The sequence below is a fragment of the Dunckerocampus dactyliophorus genome, chromosome 19 (genome assembly GCF_027744805.1).
Source record: "Dunckerocampus dactyliophorus isolate RoL2022-P2 chromosome 19, RoL_Ddac_1.1, whole genome shotgun sequence".
In the NCBI taxonomy this organism is placed as follows: Eukaryota; Metazoa; Chordata; class Actinopteri; order Syngnathiformes; family Syngnathidae; genus Dunckerocampus; species Dunckerocampus dactyliophorus.
Genome location: NC_072837.1, coordinates 8,579,788 through 8,606,496, shown reverse-complemented (window position 1 = coordinate 8,606,496; position 26,709 = coordinate 8,579,788). Strand labels below are relative to the sequence as shown.

The following is a 26,709-nucleotide window of genomic DNA, read 5'->3' as shown; positions in this document are numbered from 1 at the left end:
CACACGCTCACCAACTTCTTCTCCAAAAGTGTATATTTGGGTGGAGAACTCGATTTATGCTAATAATGTGCCCCCTAATGTGATGCAGAGGCGTTATCAAGCTCATTATCTTTGATACACATGCAACAACAGCCCCGTGTTGTGCCATTTATATTTTGAATGCGATATACACATGTGCACATCAATTTTTAGCAACTTAGAAACAACAAGAAATGTGAGAAATTGCGTGTGAATGCTGGCAAAGCTGACGCTGAACTGCGTTCACACAATAACTTTTCAAAAACCTACACATTAAGACCTTTTTTTTTACCCTCCAAAATGCAGTTGTGTAAACAAGCAGTTTTCATTTTCACTTGACAATGGTCTCTAAATGAAACCACATTTCAGATTGCAATGTTGAGCTTGGGTTTGATTGAAGGTCATGTCATTTGCGTTCGTTTAATGTGGTTTAAACAACATCACTAATGTGGTTTAACCACTTTCAATCCCGCTCATTTCGGGGGCTTTTAAAATGATATTGGATCCCACTGGACTACTATAGTACCGTAAGTTAATTTGAATAAATACTCCATAAATCTCAAGTTGCGTTCAGGGTAAATCTGCATCCTTCTCCTCTTGAGCCGACATGCTTGGATTCCACAGCCTCCTCCCCCGACCACACCTACTCTATTGCGATTGGTCAGGGGTAGATGGATGGTTAACATCCCCCCACCCCTTGCCACCGCTCAGAGCTGCATAGAGATGCAACCCCTACAAGGGGTTACATACTAATGGTTATCAGCAAAGACTAAAGATGGATTGGATACTGGCTATAATAAGATGAATACTGGAGAATCTGGCATCAATTTGTGCTATGTGAAACTGCTTCCTGTGAAGTGGTGAGCGCTGAGCAGCTGAGACCATGAAGTAGGTCTTTAGCTCCCCAGAAAGCAAAAAGTTTGAAATGTCAGCGAGAGCGCCTTTAATTAGGTATAAGTCTAATTTTGATGCACAAGGTTACATTTTTTTTTACAAACAATTGGCAGTGTAAGAGCTGCTACACGTCATTTAGATCACTTTGGATACATAAGTGGCCAAAAATGCCATCTTTAATGATCAATTTAACAATGAATTGATTATAATAATGAGTAATTGTTCTGTGACAAGTTAATCGAAAGTGACTTAGTTTCCATTCATTTCCTCACAAAAAGAGCTTACTGTACATTGACAGGAGACACATTCTGTCGCTCTTGATTTGTCGTTGCTTTTTGTCAGAGTTCCTTGATCACTGCTGGGAGAATGTAGCAGTGATTAGTCCTTTAAGCGCCAGCATCAAACACCTAAAAGCTCAAGAAAAACTTTTTCATGCAAAAGCTGACCCAGTTTACATTAGCCTTTTGCTAACTTACATTTTTGCTCGTTATTTGTCTTCTTGGCAGCGAGAAAAAAGCAGCACTTTTTGAGTCAGCACCAGAATATTCTGGAGTCGTGTACCAAAAAGTCTTTTGAAATAGCTTTACCCAAACATGTAAGCTTTTTAATAATACCTTTGACTGAATGCACTTTTAAAGGAAACATGTTGAGGTTGATTTAGGAGGAACTACGTGGCAATAAGGAAATTAAGCAAGTAATACATAGGGTGCATTAGTCAGTCGTATATAACATATGATTTTAAAAAAGCATACAAATCACAGTTCTATCATGCATATCCAGTGATACATTTGACAATGCTACCTCACGTACGGTATTTTCCAGACTATAAGTCTCTCCGGAGTATAAGTCGCATCAGTCAAAGAATACCTCATGACTAGGAAAAAACATACACTACTGATCAAAAGTTTTAGAACACTCCAATTTCTCTGGAGGAAAAACTTATGTTTTTAAGTGTAAAGATGGTCTGTCTCTCTTCCATTTTTAATTCCCTTTTTTCGTGCCATTTTTGTAGCAAGAAATGACTTTCTCCAGTACAATGCTGTCCAACTGATGTTCATGAGAGTACAGTACCTCAGTGTGTTCTGAACACTGTTTTTATGCAGACAGAGGAGGTAGTAAGTACTCCAGAACATGGAGTACTGTAGGAATTAGTTGCACCAACTGCCAAGGCTTGATCAACCTCCATTTCTGCAGAACACCTTTAAGTTGTTGACCCATTTTGTGGTCCCTGAAACAGGCCTTTTTGTGTCATTCTGAAGTACACATTATTTTTCAGTTTTGGGTAACCTTACCTTTTTTTTTAAACCTCTGGCACTTCACTGCTTCCCTTTGTACCATTTCAAGTAATTCAACGTCTTGAACGACTTTAATTTCAGTAAATAACTGGAGAAATTGGGGTGTTCTAAAACCTTTGACTGGTCGTGTATGTACAGTAAGTTGCACTGAACTATAGGTTGCATTTACCGATATTTATGATTGAGCTATCATCAAAGCAAGCTTTTTTTAGCGTCATGGCACCGCTTCTTATCACATTAAATTCACAAGAGAGCCTGGATGCATCCCGGTGTGTGTAAACATATCCAATAGCTGTATTATAACACCAAAACGTAATTTTTGTATTCACAAATTAATGAAAATAAACTGAAAATCATACATTTGTATTTTGTTAGTCTGTGGCTGACACAGCAGCTACAATATCCGAGTTAGACATACCGTAATTAGTCTCCTAATTAAACAACACTGCTTTCTAAAATATTATTTCTCATTTCTCAATCTACACTACAGTTGCACATTACTTACAGACACATAATCACCAATTATTAGAAAGTATTATGTAACAAGTATCCTCCGTATCATTCAATTTGTGTTCCTAACTGTGTCACAAGTTCAACTCAACAAATTATTGTCTCCAAAAAACCCAACCACCGCCCCACTTTAACTTAAAGGCGGCACATGTTTATATAGTGTATGTATTTTGACATATTCAGTATGTCGCACCAAACCAGCCAAACTATGAAAAAGTATGACTTGTAGTCTGGAAAGTATGGTAGCAGTGGTATCTCTCTGTTTCATATTGAATAGGCCCCATGCTACAGTTGCAACTTTTCACTTATGTATATGTTTAAAGTGTTGTTGTACATGATACAGAAGTGTCATGTCATGAGGTTGGTTTGTTTTAAGTAGTCCCTGATTTTTTTATTTTAATGCCTAAAGCTGAATGGAGCCAGACATTGTTTTTTTTGATGTAAGAATTGTGTATTTAAATTCGACTAAAGCAGCAATAGGAATATTTTTTTATTTTCAGGGGAGCTAAAGATCGAGATTCTGCCCAAATTAAAGACCGAGAGTCGTGTCTTTATCGGCTCTGAGCGGTTACAGGGGTGTGGGGTTGGAGCTGAACCCCAACCCCTGTGCAGCAGAATAGGCATAGTCGGGGAGGAGGCCTCGGAATCCAAGCATGTTGGCGAAGAGGAGAAGAATGCAGATTTACCCTGGCCACAACTTGCGATTTGTGGCGTATTTTGTGAAAATAAACTTTTAGAAGCCCCTGAAATGAGTAGGATAGGGCCCCTTGCTACTAAGTAAATTCAAGGACAAAATCAGGGTTCATTGGTAAAGGCAATTAATATTAATTATAGCCATTATAATACATTAATTTATGGCATGGAACAATAAACTACTCAATATTACGTGGAGTTAATTCATATTCTTTGATAGCAGGGTCCACCAGTGACTCTTTCCAGGATTAACATGAGATCATATCCATTCTGATGCTCTGTTGTGGTTATTTGTGTGGCTGCAGCCGGTGTTACTGTCCTTGCTGTGTAATGACTAAAAAGACAAGTCTCTGCTAATGACTCACTTCAGATAGCTTCCCTTTATATGCACAGAGCTCAGTAGGTCTGATCAATATCAGACAATATCACCCTCTCAAGCGCTCTCCTTCTCAACGCGATTATGTTATGAAGTGTAATGATCGTGAATGGTTGCACAGCAGCTCCATTGTGTTAAGGTCAAGGACTGTCTCAAGCAGTTCAACACAACCTGAAGCAGAAAAAGGCACCAGATCCGAAAGCGAGATGAACGAATGATGACGCCTTTGTTCTGCAGTCTTAATGTCGCTCATACCTCTCCGTTTGTCATGGACCATAATTCACGCTGCACCAGGCGACCCCCACCAACTGTTTGCTGCCGCGTGGATGCATGCACGCGCCTTTTGAATTGGACTTAACTGCAAAGGTGCGGTTAAGTCCAATTCTTCTGTGTGCATAAATGTATTCATGTCTAAATGGGTGTATGCATGTGTCTGCGTGTGTGTGTGTGTGAGAGAGAGAGAGAGAGAGAGAGCGCATGCTGGTAGGAGGTCAGATCCGTGGTGCATTCCTTCACACCCCATCAGCATCTGGATGAGAGGAAAAGGAGGCGGGGCAGCTAGATGTCTCAGGGGGGATGTAGAGAAGCTTGCTCTCTTTCCATCATCCTTCCTTTCTTTCTCTCCCAGCCTCCCTCCTTTCATGTCTTGGAGGAAACAACTGGAGGGGGGGGGTGTTGAGGAAGTTTAGCCCCTCGCCCACTATATTAAATGCACAGCATCGCCTTGGCAACGGGAACGCCACCATGGCAACACATGTAAGGCAGGTACTGTCGCACTGCAAGGCCATTTGTTGAGCGAGTGAGAGACAGCGCAAGGATGGGAAGAGAGACAGAAAGAAAAAGAGAGAGAAGTGTGTGGGGGGGTGAGATTGGCGGGGGGTGGGGTGGTAGGGAAAACAGACAGGCTGTTAGCGCAGGAAAAATATGTTATCGCCGTGGCAACGCAATGTGGCAACTCTCCATGGCAACAGCAGGTGGCTCAGGGCTGAAATTTGCAGCTTTTGCGTTTTGTGCAGTGTGTGCGTACGTGCACTTGTGTGTGTGCATGTGTGTGTGTGTGCTTGTGTGTGTGTGTGTGTGCCAGCCTCCGGTCCATCTTTCCCCTGCATCTGGCGAGGTGAGAGCCACATCACAAGTACAGACGTCCAAATCCTCTCATACAGCAGCTTAGCGCCACATAAAACAGGCCTCACATTACAAAGGAGACTCTCCCGATGAGTGGGAACGAGTGGGCCGCCTTCTCTTGAGTTCACAGCATCTCCAGGTGTTCTTTGTCTAGCCTGCCCGTGCGTGTTTGTTTGTTTGTGCGTGTGCACATACGACAAAGGTCTTGTGTTGTCAGGCGCGGGCTGAATGCGTGTGGCGTGTGAACGTGTGGAGACGGAAAAGAGCAGCCAGCCGTGTCTTTTAATGCGGCGCTAATGACCGCTCAACCTGGAGGACTCTTCCTCTTCATTCTGTACACCTTTCCGCTTATGTCTTCTAATTCACCTGCTCTGTTGTCTTTATGTGTGTGTGCGTGGGTATGTGTGTGCGTGTGTGCGTGTGTGTGTTGGCGTGTGTGTGTTGGGGTGTGTGTGTGTGTGTGAGTGTATGTGTGTGTGTGTGTGTGAAGATGTCTCCATCTATGTAAAAAATGCTGTCATTACCTCCCTCATTAGTGGTGCAATGATCACCTAAACTGAGTCCCCGGCTTTGTGCACTCCTTACGTGTGTGTGTGCTTGTGTGTGTGCTTGTGTGAGAGCCTCCAGCTAGACGCCCCTGTTTAAATGTGTCACTCCACAGGCACATTGATATTAAACATGCCCGTGTGACATAAGCATGTGTTAAATGCGAGTGCGTTGATGACTTTTTCTTTTTTTACGTTAAATGTGTGTGGACCCGTGGCAGGCGGTGGGGGGTTGTCATGAGAAATTACTCCCGTGGACTTACAGCGGCGAGGCTGTAATTCTCGGAGGTAATCACAGGGAATAATGGCAACAGTGGGACACCCAGGATTCTAATCACTATAATCAGAAGCGCCGGCTTATGGGTTCAAATTCCTGCCTTGCTGTCTTGCTCGTGATGACGTGATCAAATGGTTGACCACTTCTCTTTCTCTTTTCCCAACACAGTCCTCCTTTGTGGTCAGGGAGTCCCCTCTTCAGAAAGAATGGCGGTGTCCTCCTACAAGGTATGCTATCACCTCTGCATGCCTTTTTGTCATCACCCGGCCTTTCCTCATCCAAGCACCTTGAGAATACACCATGCAGTGCAGGAATGCTTTCTTACAGAAATGTATTTGAAAGTGAAAACTAAATGGTAGAAGCACAGCAATTGAGCGGGGATGGGGAAAGAATCGCATCTAATTCCCTTGTCTCCTGTTCCTCATTCTACACACACAACATGCATTCGCCCCGTCCCTCGCTTTTGTTGTTATGCACCTTTTTCCTTGTATTTCCCATTACACCCCTTTTCCCATCTTCACTACCTCCCCTACCTTCCCTGGTGGCTGCATGGCAGTTTAAATGGACATTCAATCCCAATCAAGGAGCACTCCAGGAGCTCGCCGGGCCGCCGAGTCCTAAATGGAGAGGGAAATGGATACATTAGGCGTCTGTGGCGTGCCCTCCATCGCCGCTGATAATGGAGTAGTAATGGTCAAGGAGCCAAGGTTGGGGAGAGTGTCTGAAAACCTGGACTCCCTCTGGACGCACAATCTGGGAGTGAGCGGCTGGGTTGTATGCAGGGAGGCTGTGGACAGACAAGGGTGACAGCTGGGAAGGTCACTTGTTGTGCGCATGTATTAGGTATTGTGATTCTTTTTGTAGTGATTCTTTTTGCCGAATTTTGTTGTTTCGATTAATGGAGTAATTGGTTAGGCCCGAGATGGACCAATTTAGTGATGCTCCTATCGATCAGCCACCGATCAATATGGGCCGATTTCCGTGAAAAAGCATGTGATCGGCATACACCGATAAAGGCCTTTCAACGCCGATCACTAAAACCGATCACCTCTGGCTAGTATTATTGCAGCCTGCAGCCTTAAGCGATGCTTGTGTGTCTTGCTCTCAAGCGCACTTTCCTTCACACTGTGCAGGCATGCCAAAGCAGATGCAAACATGTCTGCCATGTGGAACTTACCTGCCATATGTCAGAGTGATATAAAATGAAAAACATGTCACGAAAAATATCTCGAGGGGGTAGTACGTTAAAAAAGCTTTAATTCAATATGGCGTTTGAAGAACAAACACTTGACACTTGAGTATGGTGAGTTTGCGAGGCTCACGGTGCAGCATCAGTCAAACAGCAGCTCACACAGCCAACACTTGCCCGCATGTGCGTGACAGTCAGAAAGATAAGCAAATAACCCGAAAAATATTTAAATTAGTAGGACTAGATGACCAGCCTTTCTCAGCGGTGGATGACACCGGCTTTGCCGACTGCTCTCTCACTTGGAGCCCTGCTGTGTACTTCCTGGAAGTCCTGCTGGAGCTCCAACAGACAATGTACTCTCACATCCAAAGTCTCGTTAGAGAGGTTGTGTCATCCTCAGGCAGCCTTAGAATTGCCCGAAATGTTTCCCCTTATACGGCACCTCTGGCCAATAGCACTCATCATAAATAAATTGAAAAATGTACAGTCGGTATTGATATCAGCCAGTTTCACTCATGGATGATCGGTTTTGGAATCGGCAGCATAAAGCCCTGATCGGAGCATCCCTAGACCAAATCAATATGAACCAAACATACACAGTTACTGGTTTGGTCCGCAACATATTAGAAAAGAGGCAAAAATGTCCACCACTGTCAGTCGATCACTGGCATTGCAGGCAAGTATAAGAGGTGTGCTTTCATGGATGGCCAAGGAAATTTAAAAAATCGTCACATTTCAAAGGCTTAAATCAGAGGACATTTACACTTTAAAAAAAAAAAAATCTGAAAACCATCAAATACCAAAATAGTTGTCGATTATTTGGATGATCGACGAATCATCGATTCACTACTGCAGCTCTAATTGTACGTACATTTAAAGTATGCCTCCTCGCAAAGTCGCAAGAACTCTAGAATTTGAAGCGCAGTTGTGCATGACATCCCCAATTTGACAAGACTTCAAGTGTCAGAGGATTAACTCCGTTTTGCTTTTTCTTTGGCTTTTTGCCCACACAGCAGCCTCTCAGGGCTTACGTCACATGCAGCAAAGCGCACTAATGGCCCCATGGAAAACAATGAAAGGACCTGAAAACAGGACATCTCCTGGGAAAACAGGATGTTTGGTCACCCTAAACTACTAGTATACTCCGTTTGACACAGCTCCTCTCACGATTGATGCTTTTCAAATTGCAAAAGCAGTCACTACCAGGAATTGTTCCACACCAAACTCCCTCATTTCCCTATTGCTGGCTATTTCCGACTGGTGCGTTCACTGCATTGTGGTTTTTGCAGTTTTTTTGTGGAGAGCTGAGTTCGGCCTAAGTCGACACTGTGTAGTGGAAATGCAGCATAAGTGCTGCTTGTGCAGTCCTGTCCTCAGGGTGAGGATTAAATGATCTCCTGCGAGAGATTTTAGGGTCCTAGGAGGATAAAATAACTTGAATTCAACATAACATTGGGCATTTTTTGTTTTCATTGTGTAAGACTGCTTATTTCTTACGCAATGGTGACCTTTTTTAATCCCCTTACTACCTTAGCATTGAGTCACAATGCTAGTATCAGGTATGAAATGTATTAGTCAGTATTTAATATCTATATGAAGATCTTTTTTTGATAAATCTTACATTGTGCAGCTGTACCTAATTTTGTGGCCATTCACCTTTATTTATGGGAGCAGTTGTAGGAATTCCCACAATTGTGGAGCAGGTTTAAGAATATTTCATCTGACTCATATTTATATTTGAATGTCTCATGCGCTACAAGATTAAACAAAAATTAAATCAAGGTACATCACATGCTGAGTCAGCAGATTTATCCAGCCGCACGAGCCAATTCTGTTGATTAGCATTTCGGCTTATTATGTCTCGTGTTTGAGGGCGTGTTCAAAAGACTCATTGGGTGGCAGTGATGCATTGTTTTGCCCGCCTGTAAGTCACAGCACACGTCAGTCAGCCAATTACTTAAGACGCTCAGCTGCATTGTCAGATAGACAAGCCAGTTAGCCCATCAGTTCAACTGCCAGCATTTTGAGCCCACCAGCTATCCAGGCAGTCAGTCAGTCAGTCAGTCAGACAACATTAGTATGCATTGTGCTCTCAGACTCGCACGCGCTGCACGCGCTTAAACGCACACCAGGCAAACAGGCAGCAAGACGGGGGGAAGAGGAGTCACTTTCAAACAGTTGCGTTGTCAAGGTCTGCCGGGATTGACCTTTGAACCCGGCTGACCGTGTGACTGAGCACAGCGAGCATGTGCAGCACGCGTGTTTGTGTGTACTTTTGCCCGTCTGCCGCCGATCCTCTGTCGGCTGCGCGGAGACGACCGCCTGCAGGGCCATGTGGAACTCATTTAACAGGAGGCTGAGTGTGTATAAGGCACATGAGAGCGAAGGAGGTGGGGGCGGATAGGCTTCGCTTTCCCTGGAAAACAAGCAGGCAGTCAGTGAAGATGCAGGAAGCAGACAGAGAAGCAAAGGAGATGACCTGTTGGAGGAAAACATTGTCTATACAGGAGAGACAAGAGTTTTCTCGACACACAAAACCTACCTTGTGTGCTCATTTGTGGTGGAGTCTGGTGTACTTTTTTATTTCCACTTTTGTTAAAGTAAGCATTGCAGTAGTTTCTTTATCAATGAATCAATGCATAAAAGTCTATGAAAGTGTAGAAGTTAATGCAAATGGTTTGGCCTTGGTACCCTGCTGGCTGTGTCATTTGTGTTACCGCTGCCATGTGTCAGTCATTTGAGTTGGTTAGTTACGTAGCAGACTTTCTAGTGCACTGGTGTAACGACCTTAGTCCATCCAAGCAAAACACACTAAGCATTGCTGACTCACTGTCCATGCATTTTTTTATAGAGTGCGTCTGCTAAATAACCCACCACGGGGCAAAAAAAGTTGCGAGTGCCAGAATTTTGATAAAGAAGAGAAACAGAATTACCTTGGGGTTCTGTTCGGTCCGTGGTGGTGAAGAGGGAGCTGAGCCGAAAGGCAAAGCTCTCAATTTACCGGGCGATCTGCGTTCCTACCCTCACCTATGGTCATGAGTTGTGACTGAAAGGACAGGATTGAGGGTAGAAGCGGCTGAAATGAGCTTCCTCCGTAGGGGGGCTGGACTCACCCTTAGAGATAGGGTGATGGGTAGGCACTGTCATCTGGGAGAAACTCAGAGTAGAGCTGCTGTTTGTCCACATTGAGAGAGCAGCCAGATGAGGTGGCTCAGGCATCTAGTTAGAATGCCTCCCGGACGCCTCCCTGGGGAGGTGTTCAGGGCACGTCTGACTGGCAGGAGGCCTAGAGGAAGACCCAGGATACTTTGGAAAGACTCTGTCTCTTATCTGGCCTCTAGATCCTCCGGGAAGAGTTGGACGAAGTACCTGGGGAGAGGGAATTCTGGGCTTCTAGGCAACTGCCCTTGAGATCCAACTCCCGATAAGCTGAAGAAGATGGCTGGAATTTGATCGCCAGGATGTACGAGAAGTCCACATTAACAATACGTTCCATCCAGTCGTCATTTCTAATGATTTTGCGTTGTTTTACATTATTTCCTATGGGAAAAATTGCGTCGGTTTTTGTACGTTTCAGTTTTTGTCTAACCTTTTGGAACAAATTAATATTGAAAACAGAGGTACCAATGTACTAGTACTCCTGGGGCTACTTGATCAGATTAAAAAATATATATAAAGTGGGCAAATTACATATTTGACCCCCCCTGCTAATTTCATAAGTTCCCTTACATAGATATGAGCAGTATATCATTTTTAGGGGATATTTATTGTAACTGAAAGAAGTAGAATGGTAAAAAAATATATTAAAAATATTAAATAAAATTAATAAATTCATTCCCAATGACAAAAACGTAAACCAGACCGCAATAAAGTGACCACCAAGTATCTTTTTATTTTATTTTTTTTTAAATACTCTACAAGGGGGTACTTCATTGAAAAAGGTTGAGAACCACTTTTCTAGAGGGTGTCACATTGACCAAGGAATCATCTGAAGTGCTGATTTCTTTTTCCGCGTTTTGCTGTTATTATCTGCTTGCGTTGGAGTCAAGTGAGGCAGTGACCCGCCACAGCTTGCACATTACTGCCACTTACAGGACAGAAGTGGAATAGCATGACGATGCCTGCTCTCCACTGAGTTTAATTATATTTTTTGTCCTAATTTTTCAAACAAAATACCCCATCTCATGGGCATCTGTCCCGTGCCTGTTTGCTGCAGAGCTGGCGTACATGCTCAGTTGGAGGTATGAGTCATCACTATACATACAAAGACAGTCGTATCGATGAGGAGGAGAACTGAGTGAAACGGATACCAGCACACACACATTTCAGAGGATAGTTTTCCATTCAACTTGGAAAAGAGCTGTGTGTGTGTGTGTGTGTGTGTGTGTGTGTGTGTGTGTGTGTAGGACAAACAGCAGTGGTCAAATGTGCGCCACTGAGCTTGGAGAGTCCAGGTCAAGCAGAGTCTGGTATTTCCTCTCCAGCCCCCTTTTTTCCTCCCTCGCTTTCTTTCTCTTCTATCACGTTCTCTGCTGATGCATGATCTACCACTCTGTGGCATGTGGAAGGCGAGCCGTTGCTATGGCGACCTAAAGCCTGGCTGGAGCTCAAGGTGGGGAGCTTCTGGAGGGGGCGGCAGTGTGGCTGGAGGGGGGTTGTCAACCCAGGGAAACCTAATGCACTGACCACATACACAAGCCTGCAGTGAGTGATCAAGATTAGAAAAGAGACTGTGCAGGGACTTACTTATAAGGTTATGGAGAGCAGAGCAGGAGATATCAGGGGCAGAGCCACGCTAACTGGACTCAATGAGATTACTGTGGGCATAGCGCTAACAGCAACATATATCAGAAGTACACACTATTTGTGCCATCTTTGCAGCATGATTCAGACCCAAATAAATGTTGTGGGAGCATTTTGGGGTGGACTTCGGTGTCGTGAGTGTGTTTTAATGAGCGCATGGTTCCTGGGCTAGATGAAATGTCTCCCTATAAAACGGATCATAAATGTGCTGTGAAAGAATGGAGGAAATTGGAAGTAAGAGCACTCGCAAACCTCCGCCAAGGCTTATTCATTTATTGCCGAAGACAGTGGTTCTCAACTGGTTTGGCTGCGGGATCCACCATCACCCAGGAAATGTGTCAACTCAAACACTGTATCATCTATTTCATGAAAAGGCAGTGCAGTTAGAATTTGAGGTTGTGCAAAATAAAACAAAACAGGTTTAATGAAGATTGCAGGAACAATATTGGATTTTTGTCCGCCAACAAAATAATTTTATCAGTAAGTGTTTGTAAAGTTCTTCTATTTTGCTGCTGCAAACGTTCAGGTGCTTAATATTTTCATTTCAGAGCCTTTACTTTGAAGCACTGTAAAATTGAACTTAGATAAGATACAAAATACAGTAATTTCTCTGTGACATTCTCATAACACCGCATTTATACGAATGCGCTAGCTCCATGCTAATGTACATTGAAAATCCCATATACGCACTAGCGAGAAGCATTCGCGATTTTACGTGGTGATATTGAACAGCTCCAAATATGACAATTTAAATAGCTAACGAAGATGTACAGTCCATTAAACAGGCATATATAAGCATAAAGTACTTACAGTCAAACACTTTCTAAGGCTCAACAAGAGACAGGGTTGACACATTCAACATCTTAATGGCAGTAGACCAGTGCAACTTTTTGTTAACAACAATAATTTTTAAAATAATAATCGATTCCTTTTTGTCTATCAAACAAAATGTCCAATTCCCATTGCCAGTGGTTTTTGAGCCGTTACTTCTTTTGGATAGCTAATCTGATGGGATTTGAATGTGTTATAAAGCGACTATAAACATGTTCATTGTCATTTTGTATTTAAATTAAATTGTTGCTAGAACACTAACCAAACGAGGTTGTATTTTACCGAACTGAACTGAACCACCGGGTGGAAACGTGACTATACTAGGGGTCTCTGATAATAACTGATATTACTGATACAACTGATATTATCGGCCTTTATTGGCACAAAAATGGTCTCGTATTGGTATTGCTTTTTATGGCGAGCTCGCTCAGCATGTCCGCAGTCTGGAATGATTTCCAAGTTTTGCCTTCAGAGTGTAAATTTGCCAAAACTGTTAAGCAGTAGTTATGGGGGGCATTTTCCTTTAATACTTTCACACTATCTTTAATCTAATATCACACCTTAGGAAGAATCACTCTTAAATGGATGTTTGTGCCACAATTGTATCGTTGCTGTAGATAGTAGGACATATTAAAATAGTTGACTTGCTTATGATTTTTTAATGACTGATATGACGATAAAGTAAATATGGCACTTTGTTTTGCACCAACAGTGTTTATTTGTGAAAATGCACCCAGTGGCATCACAGTAATCGCAGCTGGGATGGTGATGTTTTTATGATTGTATCAATGTATGGATAGTCATGGGTGGCACTTTGTGGGAATGCCTGCACAAATCACAAAACAAACCTGTTGATATATCAGAAACTGTAGACAGGTTACGCACAAACAAGCAACAAAAAAACCATAAAGCCCATAAAAACATACAGTAACCTGCCAGGTGCAGGTAGCAAAGCTGTATTGATGTGGGGGCTTACTGTTTGTAGCAGCCTGAAACAGGCCTGGGCAGCAAGCAGCAGGTAGTTTTTGAAACGTGAACTGAGGAAGTAGAAGATGACAGATGTTTAAGGGAAGCGTTGTGGTGAGCCGCCAGCATTGAGTCATGGATCTGCTTCTCTTGCAGCAAATATGTGTTTCTCACTGGCATGAAAAACGTTTTTTAGTGCTTGTGAAATTGGTCAGGGCTTACTGGTTAGAAATTCATAGTTGCGGAACATGAAACGATTGTTCTTCACTGCAAATTGTTAGTTTCCACTCAAAGAATCTTCTCCATTGAGACATCATTGATTGAAGTGTGTGGCTCTGTTTCAACAGTTCCCTGTCAAGTAGGTTGAATTTGGTGATAACCTCTTGGTATTGTCGCAAAGTTTGATCCGAGATGGGGTTTTTCTTTTCAAATTACAGGTTTGAGGTTTTGAATAATAGTCCGACACAATTTTTACCGTATTTTCCGGAGTACAAGTTGCATTTTTAGGGCTCGAGCACCGGTAGGTGCAAAGGCCATATTGGATCTGCTATGTTTGGAATCATTCTGTACCATGAACCATGAACCATTCTGTGCGTTTCATCGTGTTTTTTGGGTGCCTTCATTTGCATGAAAACTCATCGTTTGCAAGCGTGTCAGCCCCCGTGAAACTTTTGGAATGTCAGGGGGTCTTGAACACACTCAAAAAACTCACTCAGTAGCACCACCTATCCATTTTTTAAATTAGTCCCGCCCCCACCAGTTTCACGGCTCACCATAAAATTTGGTGGAGATGCCCAAAAAAGTGTCAAGAACCCATGTTTACAAATATACAGGAAGTCTGCCGTATTGGATTGGTGTGGATGTTTTGGGCCAAAATCAGGGGTCATATTTTGACCAACTCCTCAGAGGGAATTTGACCCAATGAGCCCAAATTAAAATCACAGATGCTAGACAGATGGACGATGACAAATTGCAAAACATTTCAGCCGACGCCATACGATGTGGGCGGGACATGGCAACAAACTTTGACGGTCAGTCCGACCAAACTGTAAACCTTAATAACATTACTCCACAAGGTCAGATCTTGATCATAATCTTGATCATAATCTGTGCGTATGATGAAAATCACACCATGAAGCGATGTATAGGTCACTTCCGGAATTAGACACAGTGCTACCAAGGTGCAACAGGGGAAAAAAAAAAAAGTTTACTTACTTGCATGAACCCCCGAGTTACATGGTGGTGGGGGCTCAGCAGGAGCCCTTTAGTATTTGTATTTGTAGTTATTCAGCTGCACAGGAGCCTCAAGAACATACCTGGAAGTTGAATAAGCTAGATGAACATAAGCTACCAATCTCATTCCACATCACTGAATCCATTGACTTCTTCATCCTTGGTGTTGCTAGCCTATAGCGCCCTCTCACGGCTGTTTCGGCATAATTGATAAACAAACGGACAAATGCCGAGCAAAACAATACCCCGCCTTCACGATTTTTACGGTAGGAAAGTGAGGAGAATGATTACTTGAGGTTATTAGGTGTTTCTTGAAAGGCTTTATCAGCATTCCACAGTGTTTATTTAGTGTACGAGTTATACGGCAATTTATCACTCTTCATTCCAGACCAAACTGTGATAAGTGAATTTACGCAAAGTGGAATTCCTTACTTATAAAGCGAATGTTTTCATAGTTAGAGCATAGAACACCTGTTTATGAGCGTCAAAATACGTTTTTTCATGCTACTAGAGCCCTCTAGACAGGAAATTCTACTCCTAGAGTCACCTTTACACTCATATTACCCAATATAGTTGACATAATAAGAGAAAATAAGCCATCCAAGACATAAATAAGACTTGTACTCACCCGTGTTGCTGTAAATGTGTTCCGGCGCGAGGGAGCTGAGCGGGGGGGATTGGAAATCGGAGGTGACATCGGGGGTACAGAGTTCAGTTTTAGCTTGGCGTGGGTTACGGCCACAACAGTAGCCCATGCTAGTGATTATTGCGCCTGTTATGAGATCATTCAAACCTGCAATAAAAGCCTGTTGGTCTGGCAATCAAGTCTGGTGATTGTGCGTCTCACCGAACATTACTGTAACATGACTGACACCTAGTGACTAGTGTGGAATACTACATATCGTCAACACCTTCAAGCGCGTCCTCTGAATGCCTTATACTTATATTTTAGTTCATTTGGCTATTTTATGACTAACAATAGGCTGTATTCTTGAAAATGCTTAATTTAGGCAAAAAAAGTACAATTTGCTTAAATATACTTTTTTTTTTACTAATAGTAGGCCATATTCAACCAGGAAACAGCATGATTTATTAATTAATATATGTTTGAACTGTATTTTTCTCGTGAAACATTGACATTTGAATCCCAACGTGTCAAGGGATTACTGTGTAGTCAAATGACAATGCAAGTTTTACTTTCACACAGTCTTTTCTCAAAGAGAGGTTTTTCAACCATGAGTCCACATGACCTTCTTTTTTTTATACAGTCCATGCAGCGTTCAAGGGGCTGACAGCTTTAAATCTTGTGTAGACCACATGTCGCATTGGATCAAGGGTGTTGGTAAACCAAGATCTTCAGCTCTCAACAAAGATTTTCAAAAGGTTTGGAAGTCCAAGCTTTTGTGGGTCACTCGAGGACAGTCAGGGATTTGTTCCAAAGCCATTCCATCATCCCCGGCCTTGTGGTTGAGGGTGTCGGGCTGCTGCAAGGTGAACCTTTGTCCCATTTGCAGGAAGTTTCCTCTTTCATAGCCGCTCTATATTTGGCTCCCACGATAGCCCCACGACAATAGTTTGATGACAAGTGATTCTTTTTCCCAATATGGATTATAGATCAGATAAAGCACCGCAGGTGGTTCTTGCCATCACCCTGTTTATTCTCATCACTTAGCTGAAGTGTTTTATGGAGACTGGAGGGTTTTTTTTTAATTTAATTAGAATGGCGGTTGGGTTCCTCATCAGCCTGGTCACTAACTTTGAGTGGAAAGCTTTTGCCTTCATTAATTTTTTTTTACATTTCACAACAACAAACATCCTTAGTGAATTGACTGGCCTCTTCCCATAGTCGACACCATGACACATTTCAGACTGTTAATCATCTTCAGTGTACTGCGCACATCCAGGATGCATTTAGCATATGATGTCAATACAAAACAGCCTCAAGTATCAGGAAATGTTATGACGTTATATGACTACGCGGGTATCAAAACACGCTTACACGCTAATACACATCAAACAATACTATTTTATACTAATTCATAACCCACAAGGTATGCTGGGAACACACAGTTACCCAGCATGCCTTGCGGGTTGTAAAAATATGCATAAAAATTGCAATACTTTGGTTGCATAAGTGTTATACTATACAGCTATCAGGCTTTTATGTCTGTCAAGTCATAACATGGCAATGCACATCTTGGCATGGCACCCTTTGCCCACTCTTCAACGCACAGGTGCTCCAAACTGACCAGAACACGAGGGCATCGCTTCAGCACAGTGCCCTTAAGGTCACCCCTAGCATTTTCAGTTGGTGTTTTGGTATTTTTTGCCAGCCGTTTCTCACAAACAACAACACGCAGGCACAAAGAAGATACAGCAAGTCTTCCAAAAGCATGTGGGAAAATGTTACGGTCTGGTGAAACCATGGCTGAACTTTCTGGCACAATAATCAGGTATTTTAAAAATGGGCATTTTCACTTTTTTTTTTAAATGCCAAAAATAAAAAGCCACAAGCAGAATAAACATGTCAGTAACTGAATTAAAAATGGGCCATCTTGAGTTCCAGCACCCTGCACACATGGGACAGGCTGGATTTAGCCGAGCCCAGCGGTCGTTGGTAATTGAATGATTCACAGCGCCCTTAACTCATTTATGACGCTTTCCCGCTCAATTTAACCTTGCCTTGCTCATCAATAGAGCCCTGTTGGCCTCCTTAGATGCACAGCGGAGTCTCATTGAGCTGCTGTGAGCTCTTATCGGCGTCTAATCATGTTTCTGAGGAGCTACCGCTGTCTTTTTCCCTTCATCCTCTGCATTAATTAGAAATATTATCGACTATATGTTTGTCAAGAAGAATGTTTATGTTCTATATCAGTCTGGGTTTGCTCTCGTCTTCTAGTTCCTCGTGGTGTGATTCAAAACGGCGCCCGAGTAAGGAGCCAGGCACTCTTCCCTGTGATCCGACCCCTTCCTGTCAGTCCTGTGGGCAGCAGAACTTCTGCGATCAGGTGGGTCAACTTTACTCTTGTCGCTGTCAAGCAATCAGGATGAACTCGCTGGACATTTTATTAGGCACGCCTGTTCCCAGCATGTTTGTTGCACCTTCAATTTGCTCATATTTCAAAACTATTTCATCCATTAAAAAAAAAAAATTAAATACAATATACTGTATTATACTATATATACTATAATATATATGTCTAATATATAATTGTATAATATTAACTATGAGATTGTATTTTTAAAATAAACAAATAACATCTAAAAACTAATGTAGGTAACAATACTGTGCTGAGATTTTAATCCCACCAACTCATAGTTGAATCGCTGAATATACTAAAGAAACGTAAATGAGCAAACTTCCTTTTGGCCTGCAGAGGATCTGAATGATGCAACTTCTTGGACCACACTGGATGACTTGTAGAATATTCCACATTTTTCAGAGGGGGTAATGTGTTAGTCCAAACCGGGGGCCAAGTACTGAAAAATGAAAGGATGCGGGGGCTGCTTTTACATTTTCTAAATCAACCCGTGTAGATGGGCGAGGACGTTTTTTTCTATTAAAAAAACAGCCTGCATCTCAGCAACGTTTTCTTCTTATGTTACACTTTTTTACTGTTTTTTTATTCAAATGATTATGCTTGCAAATATTTCAACTTTCTTCTTTCTATTATAACTTTATTCTCGTCATTTCTTGACTTTGTTATTTTAATAAGATAACTTTCTCCCAAACTTGGTAAAAATTGAAAAGCAACTTTATTCTTTGTTTTCTTTGTTTCTGATATTACAACTTTTTCTTTTCTTTTTTTTTCCAACTTTATGCTATTTTTTTCTTTGAGTATTATGACTTCACACTCCCTAATATATCATCTCTATTCTTGTAAAATGACTGCTCTTTTTTTCTGTTTTTATTGTTGTTTTTGTAGTTTTCTCCATTAATTGTATTTTTAGAATGTGCCGAGGGCCAATAAAAAAAACAAAAACGCTGTGTCTGTATTGGCCCCCGGGTCACACTTTGGACACCACTGACATTTCTGAAGATTTCAAATGATTATATTTCATGGTATGAAGCGCGGACAGGCAACAAATGTTATTTTTCTAGTTTTCAAGGGAGTTTAAATTAATGATTTCAATTTGTATTCATTAAACATGCATTTTAAAAATGTATTTTACAGTTAACTTTGCATTTATTGTGCATTTAAACATGTCCTGTGGACACAAATAGCACTGATTTGGTGGACTGGCCCTTAAATAGTATGTAACACACATCTTCAATGATTCTGAAAAACATCCATCCATCCATCCATTTTCTATGCCGCTTATCCTCATTAGGGTCGCGGGGGTATGCTGGAGCCTATCCCAGCTGACTTCGGGCGAGAGGCGGGTACACCCGGGACTGGTCTCCAGCCAATCGTAGGGCACATATAGACAAACAACCATTCACACTCACATTCATACCTATGGACAATTTAGAGTCTCCAGTTAACCTAACATGCATGTTTTTGGATTGTGGGAAGAAACCGGCGTACCCGGAGAGAACCCACACACGCACGGGGAGAACATGCAAACTCCACGCAGAGATGATTCAAAGATTCCAGGTCTTCCCGATCTCCAGACTGTGTGATCAACATGCTAACCACACATTTTGAAAAGCATGAACTGTGTAAAGAATTGTCACTTTCTTAACATACAGATGGCCAGAATTAAACATACAGGCTCAAATGTATTCATATAATCACCTAAGTATGATAAGATGTGGTGCTGGAGGTTCTAGAATGTCTTAACTGGACATGGTCGAGCCCTATTAACATAAAGACAAGGACATTGACATGCAAGGACATTCTGCATGAACAAAACAGTGCAATAAAAGCTGTGCATCTTTGTGTTATGGATGTGCAGGTGCGGCTGATCTTAAAGCGATCACAACACGCTTCACAATAGTTTACACACTTGCCAACTTGCCCAAGCCATTACATAAGTCTCACACATTCACACGCACAAACAGGCTTATTAGCGGGAGAAGGCCCCGTGATCCCAAGAACATTTGGAGCATGCATGGACATGCACATCCATCATAAGAGCAGAAGAGTATGATGGCCTGCGCTGCATAATGAATTAAACATAGCCATAGACCCACTAAAGGTTTGCAGTGAATATCTGATCACTGGAGGGGTGCGTGTTTGTCTTATAAGTTATTAATATGCTAACTCTTTTACTCTGAAGGGAGGAAATGTCCAAGGGAAAGGGCACGGCGCTGAGGCGTGTTTGTGATTGATCATTTGTCGGACCACACCGTTGTCCTTCAACGACTTCGGAAGTAGGGGTGGGAATCACAGAGTTCTCACAATAAGATCATATTTGATGTCACTTATCTGCGTTTCGCATACAGTCATTTATTTATGGCGGCCCGCACACGCAGTGCTCTTCTCAACAAGCAGCGGGTGCTGCATGTGGGCTCCTCCCCCATCTAAAAGCACTCGCAGGTGGCTCTGTCTTGCTTTTTGTGTGTTTTTTTCTCTCACTTTTTTTTCTCAATTATGCACATTTGTCAAAGAATGAACATACCGAATGATTATTTGGAAATGTCCTCCTTGAAAATGAAGAGGGGCGCCTCTTTTCTGATTTTAGATGTTTAAATTTGGCATGGAGTACAGTAGATCCCCGCCTATTTGCCGTTTGGCATTTGCTCCCTCGCGTACTCGCTGACTGGCGCTTGCTACAGGGGGAAAAAAGAGTGCTGCAGCCACGAGTCCAGCAGAGGGCAGTGTCTAACAAGTCAGTTCACTCAACATGTTTCAGCAGCAAGCTGCGTAACAAGATGTTGCATAATTGCATGTTTTGTCAGCACACTGAGCCTGTAATTGTTTCTTAATGTGGAAACCTGATTTTATAAGAAGTGTTAGAGGCATTCAATAGGCCAGGGTTGTCCAAACCTTTCCCAACAAGGGGCCGCATACGGTAAAGTCAAAGGGTACGGGGGCCACGTTGATAGTTTACATTTTGTAAACCAGCCTATGCTGATATACGAACAGCCTGCATTTCAGCTTGGTGTTACAGGTGACTAAGTCGAGTATTTCTATGAACTTTTTCTCCACTGCCCTGTTTTTTTGTTTTTTTTTTGCTGTTGTTGTTTTTTTTGCTGGTTTTTTTGCTGTCTTCTTGTGTTTTTTTTTTCATAAGACTGTGACTTTATTTCCATAATATTTTGACTTTATTCTCCTAATATCACAACTTTTTCCCACCCGACTTTTCCAAAAATTGCAACTTTATTCTTTGTTTTGTTACCTATTTTTGCATTTTTTGTTATTATTACTACACTGCCGTCCCTCGCTATATTGCCGTTCGAAAATTGCTGCCTCACTCTATCGTGTTTTTTCCAAAAATTGATGAATTAACAAATGGCTGCTGTTTCGTGATCACGAGGCGTCAGTGATGTTGCGTTGATGAGACATTACCTTACATTACATTACCTTCAAACTGCATGGAGTCAGCCATGGCATGTCTGACATGATAGAGTGAAAAAAGTTCTCCTCCCATTCTGTGTGGAAGTGGTATGTTTTTGGCTTCTTTCTTTGTCCTTCTTCTCCACTCCGTTTGAAACCCTTTCTTAAGTTTAGAACAAATAAATTGGAGGCTAACCGGTTAGCTCAGTAGCTTTCTATATGCTATGAACGGCGGCCGTCTCTTATGTCCCTGCAGTGATCACGCAGCCTGTGCGTCGGTGTTGGTGGACACAAAGAATAATAGGAGTGCAAAGGTGACTGTAGGGATGTTATTTCATGTCTAGAAATTGTATTTAAAAATTCATAAACAGGTTTTCTATGCGCTAACTACGAAAATATTCCGTTTATTAGTCCTACTTCGCGGAAGTCACTTAGCGCGGTCGAGTGTGGAATCAATTGACGACGAGAAACACCCCTGCTAAAGGGGTTAGAGCAAGGGTGTCCAAAGTGTGGCCCGGGGGCCATTTGTGGCCGACCCTCTGCACATTTTACAAATACAAAAAAACAAAAAAGCTACCAAGAAAAATAGAAACAGAGCACTAATTTTACAAGGAAAAAAAGTGGAAATATTACAATAACGTCATAGCATTACAGTAATATAAAAAATTGTAACATCACAGCTAAAAATGTTCTATGCATAATGTTGTAATACTATGAGGAAAAAATAAATATTTTAATAGTAATTTCCGCAATAATTTTCACAATATTAGCAACAAAACAAAGGAAAAAATTGGAAAATTAGATTGGGGAAAAACGTTGTGATATTACAAGAATAAAGTGCAAATATTATGTGAATAAAATCACCAGTGTTATGGCAAAAAGGTGAAATATTTGTAAAACAGCAAAAGTAGAAAACAAGCAGTGGAGAAAATGTCATAATCCGGTTTGCGTTTTTCTTTAACTGTATAACTTTTTAACATTTCTACATGGCTTGGTTTCCAAAATGTAAAATATCAAAGTGTCCCTCGTATCCTTTGATTTTGCCGTATGCAGCCCTCGCTGGGAAACGTTAGGACATCCCTGTTTAGAGTATGAAAAATAGGCATTTTGGCCGGGGGACGCGCATGAATAAAAAGTGATGGTTGCAGAAGTATTCCCACCTTCTCCATGTCTCCACACAGATCATCCCTAGGAGATTATCTAAACAGAGGCCAGGATAGCCCTTCCTGCTACTCTCCTCCTCCCTGCGGTGAGGACCTCCAGGAAGATCACACCTACAGCACCGCCAAATCCCCGACCAGGCTGGGGTCCTCCCAGGCCGCGGCCCCTTCCTCTCCCTTGGACGACGACGACGACATCATCGCCGTGGAAATCCAATCCGACGTCAAACCCGAGCCCCGGGAGATCCCGCTGGATTCCCACGTTACGACCGCCGCCGCCACCTACGTTTCCCAGCAACCCCTGCGCGGACAGAGACGTAGCTCGGGGGCGGGAGCCGGGACGCTGGCGGGAAGCAGCTTTGTGTGGACCAAAAACCGAGCGCGGGGCATCAGCGACACGCTGCCGCTGAAGAAGCGGCGCGCCATGGCGACGGCGGTGGAGAAGCCGCCGGAGAGCGACGACGAGGAGATGAAGGAGGCGGCCGGGTCGCTGCTCCACCTGGCCGGGGTCAGGGCCTGCCTCAACAACATCACAAATCGCACCGCCAAGGGCCAGAAGGAGCAGAAAGAGGCCCTGAGAAACTAAAAGACACGTAATCACACATACACACGCTCGCACGCCGACATGCACACACAAGTAGGTCAACAGGTAACACGGTTAGTCTCAACGGACACTTCTCATCTCCCTCTATCTAACTGCAGGGCATTAGGTGAATCCTACTTATTTGTGGCAATATCAAAAATCGATGTTTTCCTACATGTTCAGCAACACTAATGGGTACTTCTCATGTGTCTTCTTCTTGTTTTTGTCATTTTCAAACAAAAAAAACACACACAAAAAAAAAAAAAAGGGGATGAAAGCCATAGTAAAAAGCATTCGTTTGGACACGTCGGCAAGAGAAGCGAAGCGCGGACGGGAAGATGGCTGTTTTGTCTTGCGTATCTCTTTGTGTGCGTGAACCTGTAGCAATCTCGCGGCGATGGCGGCAGAGAGCGGCGCGAGCATCACTCTCCTTCGCATCCTTACACGAGCACAAATGTGAGACTGTGCCAAAGAGAAGTGACCAGGTTGCTTCATGTAGCCAATACGACAGACAGCTGACAAAAAAAAAAACACAAACAAAAAAAAAAAAAACCCAACCCTGAAGGCTACGGTAGTAAAGCTTGACGAGTGTCAAAATAATTGTAAAACCCGATGTGATATATAATCATGCACTTGTTATTATTTCACGCCACTTCTAGTGAAGCCACATGGTTTCTTTCGAGAGCACTCACAGTATTTAAGAGTAGATATATTCAAATGAAAAAGACAAAAAAATCTCATGTGTATCACCGTAGAGACGGATAGCGTGCCGGGGGCGAGGCAATATCTCCCTTCATTTTGTTGTCGGTCGTCGTTGCATAATGTAAACGTCCCCCCCCTCCCCCGAACTTTTACCCAGTACTTCCTGTCTCCGGACGCCCGGAGAAGACGTCTACACGGTTTACGTTGGTGTCTGTTCCCTCCTCCTCCTCCCTCCTCCTCCTCCTCCTCACTCGACCCTCATAAAGATATAAGCAATTTGCCCCCGCGCGGGCAACTCTGTAAAAAGTTAGAAAATATTTTATTTTTTTCCTTTCTTAATTGAAGCAATTTGACCTGCAGGACTTTCTCAGTTATATTGCATGGGTGCTTGTAAATAAGATACAAAGCAAATCTTTTTTATTCAAAGAACATGTAAGATAAACGATGTATTTAGCATGAAGCATGACTTATTTTCATATAAACCTTGATGATCCTAGACGAAAGGAAAAACAAGTTTTGCCGCCAATTCTTATACCCGTGACTATATTGGATTTTTTGTTTTTGTTTTGTCTTTTTCGTTGTTGGGTTTTTTTCCCCTGCGTTTATTTGAATCCTTTCAGGGGTTCTTGAAAGACACGCCTTCAGAGAGCAACGTGGGGACGTCACTCTGCAAATGGAGGTTTCCGGCTCTGTAAAGGCCGTCTCTTAGGGGTTCTGTCTTCTTCTGCTTGTACAGTGGTTGAGGTGATCAGTGTTATTCCACAACACATCTGTAGTGTGTGTGTGTGTGTGTGTGTGTGTGTGTGTGTGTGTGTGCCCAGGAACACACTGTTTAACATTGTGCCTGCCTGCCTGCCCCTCAGTACCTCTGTTGTCATGTCTAAGACATGTGTGGACACACCTTTCTTGGTTTAACACGACAGTATTGTTTTGTTTTTTATCCTCCTGCCTGTGTGTGTGTGTGTGTGTGTGTGTGTGTGTGTGTGTGTGTGTGTGTTCAGTGTAAATGTACCAAACAGTCGTCGGTGTCCTGAAGCAGCTTACAGCGTGTCCCACATGACAAGGATTGTTCGGGATGTATTCAGACGAAGTAGAAAACACAAAAATGTACACTTAAGCCCAAAATGAGCGGATGGGTATTTTTTTTTTCCATTTGGACACAAAATTCCGTGTCCAATCTTTTTCACCAGAAAATGGAAATGGTTCATATTTGGCATTGATGTCACCGACTTTGTCGCGATGTATTTTGCGAGCGTTCTTACCCCCCATAGGTTCCGTTTTCTCAAAAAGCAACCCTAATTGGACACTTGGAGACGCTAGCATGAAAGCACGGATGGCTCTTCACGCTCACAGGCGGCTCCGTCTTGTTTGTGAGCTTTAAAAAAAAAACACACACATAAAAAGAAGCGATAGAGGAAATTTCGGTCGGATTTCCGAGGTTTTTGCTCACTGTTGTTTCCCTGAGCATTCGTAAAAATTCGGCCATAAGCCTTTAAATATAGCTAAAGTTAGCTTAGCAATTTTTTTTTTTTTTAAAAAGGGTTTTCTTCATTTTTTTCAAGCTGCCGTGCCACCACTTAACCTCACACTTTAAAAACAGCAGCTCGAGATTGTGCTTGAACTTACCAGGATCCTTTAGAACGCTGCAAAACATCCTTAGAACTTCATAAAATCATCTTTTTTTTTTAAATCGTGAATATTTGGCTAAAGAAATAAAAATTCACTGTGAAACCGTGCAGAATACGAATCATTTTGGGCTTAACTGGATTTTCTGTTGTGAAACATTTTTGATTCCTCGGAAATTAGGGATGGGCTTCAGACAAAAATTCCACTGGTTGAGTATGGTTGGCATTAACATTTAAAAACAAAGAATCTCTCTCGAAATGTTCTTAACTCCTGTTTCCTTGCCATTGTTGGTGGAGTTTTTCGAATGCTCCCAAATTCCCACAGCTGAAGTCCTGTTTTTCTTCCATAAAGTAGTTGAGGGTGAGCCAACAGCGCCTCTGCTGGTTACAGCTAAGTACTGCACTCCAAATGAAATAAGTTCAAATGAATCAATGATTATGCCCGTCCCTAATTTGCAGTATTCATTCAGTATTGGACGTTGCTAAAGGTAAGCTATCGCGGCGCTCGCTTTCAAGGCGTGTTAAGGTTATCTCTTCCAGCTACGAATGAAAGAACGCTGACTTTCTTTCATTCTGAAGCGATTTTTGATATTGTGCCACCGCTTGCGCTTTGGCTTTGAACGCCAGAGGACCGTTCTGGAGGCTATGAAGCGCACGTGCAGCAGGGTAGCAGCTAAGTGACGAGCCAAGTGTCCACACGCATGTCCCATCCACACCAGTGCCACCTGTAGCATGCATCGCTGGCTTCCTGTCATTCTCTATGCTGTCCATGCTGACGCTAAAAAAGGAGAGTTTTCTTGTGACCCGTCCCTCGTGTGATACGTGTGTGAGGTCAGGCCCTATGCTGTATTTTACAGTAGCAAAGGAATGTCAGGATGTGTCGCTTAAAAAAAAAAAAAAAAAAAAAGAAAGAAAAACAAAACGACGACTTCCTCTGTCTCATTTGCATTCAGCAACTAAAGCGAGTTTACTTCACTGCCTGACGATACCCTAAACAAGTGTTTCTTTTCAAAGCTGCCAAGCAAACAGCAAAATGCTATAAAAAACACACACAACAAACAAAAAAATCAACAAAAAGTTGCCATTTTTTGTGTTTTCTCCTCTCGGGCGATATAGTCTACAATACTGCCATTATATTTGGTGATTGTCTCCGCTGAGTATTGGAAAGCCATAGGTTAGTGATGTCAAACATACAAAACTGTTATTGATCTGTGAGATGTGATGCAGAGTACACCCGGGTGTGTTGGTTTTTCCGTAAATGTTCAACTCCCCCTCTTCGCTTCCCCCTCTTCCTTATTGTGCAATCATATTGCCAAAGAATGAGTTCAAGACCTGTTCCATCACTACATGTAAATATCAACGTTGTCCAATAGCGTGGCAAAAAATATATATATAAATGTTGTTTTATTTTGTTTTTCCATTTTCTGAGAAACTGCAATGA

The 26,709-nt window shown here is 42.5% G+C and overlaps 1 protein-coding gene across 2 annotated transcripts in view; it reads left to right on the top strand.

Moving 5' to 3' along the window:
* LOC129171894 (forkhead box protein N3-like) overlaps positions 1–26,190 on the top strand; it is a 79,084-nt gene extending 52,894 nt beyond the window's left edge. For both annotated transcript variants that reach the window (XM_054760982.1, XM_054760983.1), the window contains exons 4-6: positions 5,902–5,960; positions 17,655–17,763; positions 22,380–26,190. In XM_054760982.1, coding sequence (XP_054616957.1) covers positions 5,902–5,960; positions 17,655–17,763; positions 22,380–22,944 — 733 coding nt within the window. In that variant the 3' untranslated portion in view covers positions 22,945–26,190. The remainder of the gene's footprint in view (positions 1–5,901; positions 5,961–17,654; positions 17,764–22,379) is intronic.
* The last annotated feature ends 519 nt before the right edge of the window (positions 26,191–26,709 follow it).